At 31.9% G+C, this 9,907-nt stretch overlaps 1 protein-coding gene and 1 long non-coding RNA gene across 4 annotated transcripts; one reads left to right on the top strand and one right to left on the bottom strand.

Moving 5' to 3' along the window:
• The first annotated feature begins 1,549 nt into the window (after positions 1-1,549).
• LOC107879289 (E3 ubiquitin-protein ligase HOS1-like) lies at positions 1,550-3,443 on the top strand. 3 transcript variants are annotated; one of them, XR_007056524.1, is made up of 4 exons: positions 1,550-2,026; positions 2,118-2,807; positions 2,881-3,071; positions 3,285-3,443. XR_007056524.1 is itself a non-coding variant. In XM_047413600.1 (3 exons), exons 1-3 carry the CDS (start codon positions 2,795-2,797, stop codon positions 3,306-3,308), a joined length of 228 nt encoding a protein of 75 aa, XP_047269556.1. In that variant the 5' UTR covers positions 2,059-2,794; the 3' UTR covers positions 3,309-3,443. The 3 variants fall into 3 exon arrangements, 2 of the variants coding, with proteins under 2 accessions (XP_047269556.1, XP_047269555.1); XM_047413600.1 differs by lacking the exon at positions 1,550-2,026 and having other exon boundaries at positions 2,059-2,807; XM_047413599.1 differs by lacking the exon at positions 1,550-2,026 and having other exon boundaries at positions 2,059-2,807; positions 3,174-3,443.
• A 4,504-nt stretch (positions 3,444-7,947) lies between these two features.
• Positions 7,948-9,907, bottom strand: LOC124899280. Its single transcript, XR_007056523.1, has 2 exons — positions 9,421-9,907; positions 7,948-8,195 (listed from the first exon to the last, which is right to left on the bottom strand). It is a non-coding gene; the product is annotated as an uncharacterized LOC124899280 (long non-coding RNA).

Genomic DNA, 9,907 nt, shown 5'->3' with positions numbered 1-9,907 from the left:
TTCTAATGGCAACCATAGAAGAGAAACAACTTCTGTTTGAGACAAATTCTTAATATTTGGTTGATATTTGATTTTATGTGTCTCCTTAATTAATTTCTTTCACCTCTTTACATCAAGTTTTGACAGAGGGCACAAATTCTTAATATTTGATTGGTGTTTGATTTTATGTGTCTCCTTAATTAATTTGTTTTCAGCTCAATATATCACGTTTTGACAGAGTATGCATGTAAATCATCACCATCTTAATTCGACAGGGTTTCAAAAGATGGTGCTTTGGAATATTCAATCTTTAATTCTTCAGCAATATCTCTGGTGCGTATAAGATTGATACATAAATTATGAATGCATACCATCTGTGATATATCACTTTCCGTTTTGCAGGGCAATTGGTCCTTTGTTAATGGTTGTCATACTACTTTGAGTTCTATTAATCCAAATTACACTATTTTGAGTTCTATTCATCCCAAGTGTATTAGGAGGTTCAAGATTTCTCTACGCCTTCCCTTGATTGTATATTGTATATTTCTTTTTTATTCTAATTGCAATTTCTTTTATTGAGAGCCCTCTGAATAACCTGTTGTACCACTTCAGAAGAACAAGGAAGGTAATACTGCTTTATGTCGCTTCTATTTAAGTAAAGTCTATGTCTATTTCCTCTTCTATTAGTTTAAATTGATTGCGCCATTTGCCTGTTGGTAAGTATCTTACCCTTCTCACAAACTTAAAGTTCAAAATCATATGCATGTAGTTAAAATTTCGTTTGAAATATTTGTATAGCTTAAACTTACTAATGGAGAGAAATAGGTATAAATATAGCAGAATGTATACAGAGCTCATTGTAGCGTTGTAGCGAAGCCGAATAACCTGTTGTACCACTTTGAAAGAACAAGGAAGGTGAGACTGCTTTATGTCGATTCTATTTAAGTAGAGTCTATATCTATTTCCTCTTCTATCAGTTTAAATTGATTGTGCCATCTGTCTGTTGGTAAGTATCTTACCCTTTTCACAAACTTAAAATTTCAAATCATATGCATGTAGTTAAAAGTTCACTTAAAATATTTGTATAGCTTAAAATTAGTATTGGAGAGAAATAGGTATAAATATAGCAGAATGCATATAGAGCTCACTGTAGCGGGAATACAACCACAGTAGCGAAGCCCACAAACTAAAATTCTGCATTTAAGTTTATTTTAGATTCCGGCTCTCATTCTAAAAGTTACAAATTGCATAAGATGGCCATGCCTCTTTATGCGAGGAATGCAGTCAGAGATGTGATGTTTACCCTATAGGTAGAATCCCTTTACCAAAAGATGTCAATAAACTTCGGCTACGCCTGTACTTTGAGTGCATAGAGGCAGGTCTCATCTCCAAGAAATGTGATGACAGATTACAGGAGAAAAAGGACCGTGTAAACAACTGGTTGCTGATATCGAGTGGCTTTATGCTTTGTTTGATGTGGCACGGGAAAAAAATTTGGTTTCTCTAATGTGTCATCGTATCCTTTTCATACTAAGACCTGTGGTAGACTAACATCCTCTGAGTTGCGGATAAATTTCTTACAAAGAAATGAGTTAAAAAGCTATTAATCCTTTTTTTCTTTATTGTTAAAGTTGTTACTATATGACCAGGAGGTCACTGGTTCGAGATGTGGAAAAAGTCTTTTGCAGAAATGCAGGACAGTAGACCCTTGTGGTTCTGCCCTTCCACAAACCCTACACAGTGTGAGCTTAGCGCACCAACTTTCCTTTTTGTTAATTCTTTGTGAAAGAAAGGATTACTGATGTATAGTCAGAAGATAACCATAAAAAAGAAATCTTTAGAAAGTAGAACCGCTTAAGTTCTTAGTAGATGGCTACATAATTTATTATGTTTTCTTAACAGCAGAAAACAAATGTGACAGATGTTTGTATGGATGAAAGTGTTGTGTCCAGTGATCCCATCATTGCTTTCTTTCTTGACGAAGTGGTGGTCAAAGATTGGTAAAAGAGAACGTTCAACAATATTTTAACTGAGACTCAAGTGATATGTATCCTAATTATTAAACTTAATGCTGTATTTCTAATTCTTTATCAAAAGGAAAAAAATGGTCAGTTAATGTTTCCTTGATTTCATTATAGATAATCTAACCATGAGTAAACTGAAAGAAAACTTGAGTTTATTTCTCAAGTTCTCTGTGAAGTTAGGTGATATCTCTAACGTTATTGATGTCTTGTAATCATCATTCAAAGATTCTCTCTCCGCAAAGCTTCATGATTTACACCACCTTCAAGAGTGCATCTTAAAGACAAAATAGGTAAACTTCCCTGAGATTCTTGTCAAGTGGACCTTAGCCACCTTTTCTTCATTTATTAATTTACCAGTTTTATTTATTGGTTTGCTTTTTGAAGAAACACATATATATGAGCACAGAAAGCAGGTAGATTTATTATTTCTTTGTGCTACTTGCATTAATTAAAGATCTTGGTTGGTGTGATGAGCTAGTGATTATCTATCACCACATGCATGTTGATTGAAAAACTTCAGTTCCAACGTGTGTTTCTGTATTTATATGTCAGAAAGATCTGATTTTCTAACTTATCAATTTTTGTTTTGCTTTGTTTTGTATCTTACCGTCCTAACAACTTCTTGATAGCATTTTATGAGATTATAATTACTGTGCCAATCTACAACACATGGAGATAATGATTTAGTGCATAAGACATGAGTTCTTGGAGAATGTGAAGTCTAGGCATAAAAATTTTGAATCTTGGCGAGCTCTGATCCGTGAAAGGAAATCTGCTGCAATTAAACGTGCATGGCCCGATTCAGTAAGTCATTTTGACGAATACAATGCTTCCACACTTTTTATTGAAGATGCTCTTTCTAATATTGAAGCTGCAGAGCAGGGAGACTTGGATGATCATGAAAAAGAGATGGCACTTGCCTATTTACAGAAGGATGGGGGCTCTTTATATTCACGTTCAAAAATACAGGAAATGGCTGGATGCTATCCATTTGAAAGTTTGCGAGCTACAGCTGACATTCTCTTTTTACGAGGAAGTTCAGACTTTGTGGTTGCAAAACAAGCAATTGTATCCTTTTGTAATAAAATATTTAGTTTAGTGTTTTTTTAAAATTAGTCAATGATTTTTTCATGAGAAGGTTCCCTTTTTCTTTTCCTTGATCCTTCAAAGTTCTTGTATTTTATGTTTGACCGTCATGGACAGTACTTGATGAAGGGTGGAGACACATTATTGATGATTTTTCTGCCACTTTTGGTGCGACCAAGCACTCCTCCTTTTTAGATGATGAAGGAGTACCAGCTCTGAAGGTAAGGATGGAAACCTGCTGAGAGTACTGTGTTGTAGGCCGAGTCATCTTATAATATTGTCCTATATATTTTTGTTAATCTCAGATTTGCACTCTAACGAGTTGTAACATGTGCCACAATTTATGTGATGAAACCAACTCTGCTCTATATTTATACCTGGACCTCTTATGAATTGTTTTAATGTTTGTCATTTCTACAACATGAATAGACTTGGTTATTCTCTCTTCAGGTTCTCTCTTTTAAAATAAAGAAATCATCATTGTATGCCTTCTTAAGCAACTATATGGTCTTTGGACTGGTGTGGATGCTGAGTATCAGTTGTTGGTATCCGCAGGAAGCTAGTCAACTTCTCCCAAAAATATCAAGCCCAACAATCCATCCAAAGGTTGCTCAGGTTCTGTTGGAGCAAGCAAATGATAAAATCAAAACATCATTGTACGTAGAGGGAAACATCCGAGGCAATAAAATAGACAGTATATAATTGTCTGCTATAAGTGTAATGTTTTGTTTTCTTTCTGCTATTGTTTTTCTATAGTTGAGTTTTCTTATCTCTTTGTCAGTTCTTAGAAATCACATTATCATGTTTATCATCCTACCTTTTTCACAAAAGAAGTAGCCTCCTCTCCCCCCTCCTCTGGAAAATTTCCCGCCAAAATATTTTCCTCTAATTTTTTTGGTCCAATTTTAGCTTATTTTTTTTACATATTAGAGAAATTAGATGCATGACAGTATGACCTACAAAAATATTGGAGACACAAAAATCGAAATCCTAAACTTTCAACGGAAGTCAAGTCTTTCTCCAAGAAAGGTACAGTTGTTTGTCTAATATCAATTTGTTAGGTATTTCAATTATCAGTTCATTTTTTAAATTTCTCAATAACTAATTGACTCTTCCTCTTCAAATTCCACTATGAATCTACCGAATTGTTGGACTCCTTTCCTTGGAATTCATCAACTTTTTTAGGTATGAGTTCTTTTCTGCTCATTTTTTTTTGCTTTTAATTTATATTTTTGATTTGCATTTAATGTGTATTTGGTTTGATGGGTCAGTTTGGGTTCTTGATTTGCATTTTAGATTACTGAAGTTGCTTTTAATTTTCAACATTGAGTAGTAGTTGTTGAAGAAAAGTATTTTTAGTATCTTACGAATATGCTTGTTTCCAACTAGAAATGGGTCAGAATTGTCTTCGAAAAAAGCTTAATTGTGGGGCTGACAATAATGATGTGGAACCTATTACGAGTTTCAAAAAGACATCCGACAAAGAAAGTTTGCGTGACGTGGAACCTGTAACGAGTTTCAAAAAGACATCCGGCAAAGAAAGGTTGCGTGACGTGGAATCTGTTATGAGTTTCAAAAAGACCTCCAGCAAAGAAAATTTGACCAAGCAACATGTAGATGAATCTATTTATTTCGATAATTTTATATTGTTTTATAAAACTATTTTTAATAATTAGACAAGTTATCGTATTTATTTAATCATATTTAGGTAATTCATGTTTGATAACCTTTTTAGGAAATGTGGACATGGTAAGTGAGGTTACAATTATCTATCATTATGGTGGTTATTTTAAATTTCGCCCTTCTAAAAAATATGTGAGCGGGCATTTGATGAATACAACCATGGACATTGATTTTATGAGTTATTTTGATATGTTGGATGATTTGAAAAAGCACTGTAAGTTTTTTTTATTTTAGATGGAAATAAGTTCTTTTATTTGAGAGGTGATAAAATTATGAATGATTATGATGGGTTGGTAGAATGTTGTGACGATTTGGATATTAAGGACATGCTTTTTAGTTATAAGATGCATAAGGAAAAGCCTATAGAGATTTATACAGTATCAAAAAATTATGATATTTTTGAAGATCCATCTCTCGAAGAAAATAATTATAGGGATAATGTGTCTGAAGAAGTGAATGAAGCAGTTGAAGAACATGAGCCTACAAATTGATTTTGTTTTATATTGATTTTGTTTTTTTGTGTTATATATTTTTACTCCAGTTATATATTGATTTATAAATGTAGGCTCTACCATTGTGAAAAGAAAAACTAGAGGACTAACGCGATGCTTGAAAATAATAAATTTACAAGAGGGAGAAAAAGTGTGTGTACAATTTGATGAAGATAATCAAACAATTGGTGATAATGCAACCCAATTCATTTAGTTTTTGAGCTAAACAGTGAGAAGTCGTTCTTGTTGCCAGTTGAAAGTAAATTGTTGGAAGGAAATTGAGCAAGATAAGATTGATCTTATGTGGGATATCATCTTGGTAAGACAAATGACAAACTAATAAAATATTTTACTTTTTCAATTTTTATATTTAGTTTGAGTGATTTTGGTTTAAAAATTTCTTGAATTTTTTTATTTTGATTTTCCATGTTGTATTTGATGAAAGCCTGTGTCTATCCCATTTTGTATGCTTTTACATACTTTAGTTGCCTCGAATGAAAACTTGCAGTACTTTGGTAAGCTATATACCTGAAGTTTGAAAAAAATCATTGGCTCTAGTGGTTTTGAACTGGGTGTTAGTGAAATCAATTTTGTTGCTAGATCCATTAATAGACGATATTTTAATTTTAATATTTGCACACGATAACAGTGAGTTGGATTCTTCACTTTAAAGAGTTAAAACGTATTTGAAATATATGCTGTTATGATGCAAATTTCTCTAGTCATGGATGTTTGCTTCTTCACTTTAAAGAGTTAACGTATTTGAACGCACGCTGTTATGATGCAAATTTGTCTAGGTATAGCATCACTGCATGGATGTTTACTTGAACAATCTTTAGTAAGAATTGTACGTGCTTATCTCGTTCTGGCGTTTTATTTCATGTCTCAACCTCCCTCCGTTTTTTCTTTTGTCGGGGTCTATTAACAATAGTTTCTCTATTTTATTTTGAGGTTGTGGTATGAACTGCATGCACTTATTTTTTTAGACCTCATTTTGTGAGAATATATTGAAAATGATGATGTCTTCAATTTTATGAATCGATAATTATCATGAAATAAGATTATAAACTATAATGGTATGTTGAATTTTTGTGTAGGAGAAATTTAACTTTGATGTGTCTGAGGAAAGAAAAGATGCAATTCTGAGACATATGAATGACCTTTATAGGGATTATAGATACAAGCTGAAACGGGATTATTTTGATTAAAAAATAACTTACCAACTTCGCTTACGCAACAAGCCTAAACGTGTTATCACAAACGACTGGAAATATTTGATCAATCTTTGGAGTGATGATAGCTTTCAGGTATTAAAATTGATTTATTATTATATATTATATTAATTACAGAAGTTGTTCATTGTTTCGCTTTCAATTTTATGCAGGAAAAAAGTATGCAGAACAAAACAAATCGATCGAACCATCTTTGCCTCCTTATTGTGGGACCAAAAGTTATGCAAGACTTAGACATAAAATGGTATTATAACATAATAATATTTAGGATGAATTTATAATATTTCTATTCACATATCTTATTTAATTACAATAATATCTTTTGTTTTTATAGAAGAAAAATGAAAAAATTCCTTCTCGTGTTGAAGTCTTTATTGAATCGCGCCAGAGAAAAAATGAAAAACAAGTTGATACTTTTCAACAAGACGCAATTGTAAGTTCTAGTTTTGCCTCTTCTTTTATCTCCTCTTGAGAAATTTTCTTAAATGATGATGATATTTTTGAAAAGGTGTTGGGGATTGAAAAAAACGGATATCTTCGTGCATATGGACCAGGAAAAAGTATCACTGAATATTTTAGTGGAAGACCGACAAAGATACAACTCATAAAACAAGTAGAATCGATCAGAAAGAAATCAAATGAGCATGTAGAAAAAGTCAAACGAGAAGCTAAAGAAGAATCTGAAGAAATGAAGAAAGAAATGGAGGATAAGATAGCAGAGTTGGATAAACGATGAAAAGAAAGATTTCAAACGATGTTTGCACCTCGAGGTCAACAGTTATTGTATCATGTGGAGGAGTGATGAAAATGCCAAAATCAATGAATGCTCATGATTATATTCTCTTGCAAAATGTTTTCAAATAATAGTGTTGACAATCTATTGGTCGTTTTTAATGCTTTTCTTTTAAGTTTGTTGAATAATTAAAGAATATATTCTTTCATAATTATTTATAAATTTATGTCGAAAATAATTTCTAAATTATGTTTTATGAATTGTTGCAGTAAATAAAATTCGTGAAATAATTTTAATTAGTAGATATATTTTATTTAAAATTCATAGCAAAATATAAATTACAACTGCTATGTAGTAAGCACTTGGCTATACTTGTTCGTCTTCATAGCAAATAAAGCTAACGTTTTGCTACTGTTTTATTCTCGTGATAAAAAGTATAAATTTAGATATGCATTTTTAAATTTGTAGCTAAATATTCTCTATAATTTTCCACATATAAAAAATATGGCTATAATTTTTTAATTTTCATAGCAAATAAAAGAAAATTTTGCTACATTTTTTATATTTCATGGTTACAGATACGAATTTTTAGCTACAATAGAATTATGTTTGTGGCAAATACTTTAATTTATAGCTATGATTTTTTTAATTCATAACTAAGTAGGAATTTTTTTGCCACGAGATTAAGTTATAGAAATAGCTATAAATTATAAGCTTGCTTGGCAAATAAATTAATTTCTTTACTACAAAATAATATCTTGTGGCTACAATATGAATATTGCTACTAATATTCTTCGTCATGGCAAAAGAATAAAATCACTTGCTAAAAAGTGTATTTTTCGTGGCAAGAACATTTTACTATACTGCTACAACATAAAAAATTTGTGGCTATAACTATTAGTTGTTAGCCACTGCTCATGTAAAGTCCGTAGCTAAGACTTAGTTACGCCTCTTCTTGCTACGAATGCTACAAAAAAAAATGTGGTTAAAATATCTAGTCACGGAAATTTTCATATTTAGCTATGAGATACTTTGTAGCTATACATGTCTTATGTTGTAGTGAAAAACTATCAACATACCAAGTGTAGTCACACAAAGTGAAGTATGGAGTGAATAAAGTGCACACAGACCTCATCATTATCTTGTGAAGATAGATAGGCTATTTCCAAAAAACCCTTGACTCAAGAAAAAAAGTCCAAAACAGAATAAGCAAGCATGATAAATGACAATGAAATCCCAACGCAAAGTCAAACTATTTGATTAACATATGAATTCTTAGGATTATTTTTTCTTTCCGTATATCCTAGACTAGATGTGTTATATAGCCTATCTTTACATTATCCGAAAACATACTAAACATCCAAAAAGAAAAATTTTAGCCCAAAAAATATATACTAAATCTAGTTGAATGTTATTGTTACAAAAATAAGATAAGTGACTTTGCCAATAGTTTCAAAAAGTTCAGTGGCTATTTGAAAATTTTACTCCAAAAAAAGACTAAGAAAAAGCATTTATAAGAAAGTATACAACCAAAACTAAAGCAAGTTAACACTGCAGATACATGAAACAAGCACTTAAAGCTTGCTCACACCACATTTCCAGTGACCATTTATTTAAGTGATATGTAAAATCAATACAGAAGCAAACATAGATAAACAAACTCCAACAAAACTACCTAGCCAACAATTTACTCAATTTTTACTCTTTCTAGTTTAGCTTTTCAATTTCGGTTACAAATATTTACAATTTTAAAACGTTCTCCTCACTTCTCCAACACAATTAAACCATCATGAGAATTGAGGATGGAAAATCAAATCCCTAAACTTTGAATATCTACAACAACAACAACAATAACAACAACATATCCAGTGTATTCCTACAGAGTGTGGTCTGAGAGGGTAAAGTGTACGTAGTCCATACCACTACTTCAGAAGAAGTAGAGAGAATATTTCCGATAGAGCCCCGGCTCGGTACAGGAAACTCCAAACCCCCTGAATAAGAAACTCCAACGTACAACTAATAGCATGACTATAACAAAGCATCTCATCCAACCTAATTTGCATCCTCCACACGTACCTATCTTGGGTCATGTCCTCAACATTTAAAAAAAAAACTAAAACTATCTTTTATATTAAAATGTTCAATAAAAATGAAGTTCGGAGGGATGTTTGAGAAAAGTAAAGAGAACTTACCGATCTAATCAAAGCCAAGAACTTTCAAATGCAACGTTGAGCCCAAGCGTAAAGACAAAAAAATAGATTTCAATTAATTGAAATGAACAAAAGGAGGAAACAAATAAAAAGATATGAAAACAAAAGGGCAAGGAAGATAAAGCCACCAATAATATACTTCGTTTGTTAGAAGATAGACCTGTAATAGAAGCGCGACCATGGTTTGAGATGGGAAATCAAAACCATAAACTAGAAGCAATTGAAGCTAGAAGGGAAACAACTTACAAATTGAACCCCTAATTTTCGTTTTTGAGGAAAGATTCAAATCGTTCAAACCTCCTAATTCAAAGCTCTGATCGACATGTTGATGGACAATTAGAAATAGTATAAGAGTTTATTGATTTCAAGGGCTCCCTATTGAGAAGGAGAATGGTAAATAGAAAACCTAAATTGAGTTGAATGAAAAGAGGAAAAAATAAGTAAAGTGAGAAGAAAAATGAGGAACGCT

The sequence above is a fragment of the Capsicum annuum genome, chromosome 6 (assembly GCF_002878395.1).
Source record: "Capsicum annuum cultivar UCD-10X-F1 chromosome 6, UCD10Xv1.1, whole genome shotgun sequence".
Taxonomy (NCBI): Eukaryota; Viridiplantae; Streptophyta; class Magnoliopsida; order Solanales; family Solanaceae; genus Capsicum; species Capsicum annuum.
Note: the sequence above shows the minus strand (reverse complement) of the source record. Positions and strands in the feature narration are given on the sequence as shown.

Bases quoted from the DNA above. Each gene is read 5' to 3' on its own strand.
- LOC107879289 (XM_047413599.1), top strand. The intron at 3,072-3,173 runs GTATCCTTTTGT...GATCCTTCAAAG, and splicing joins TGGTTGCAAAACAAGCAATT to TTCTTGTATTTTATGTTTGA.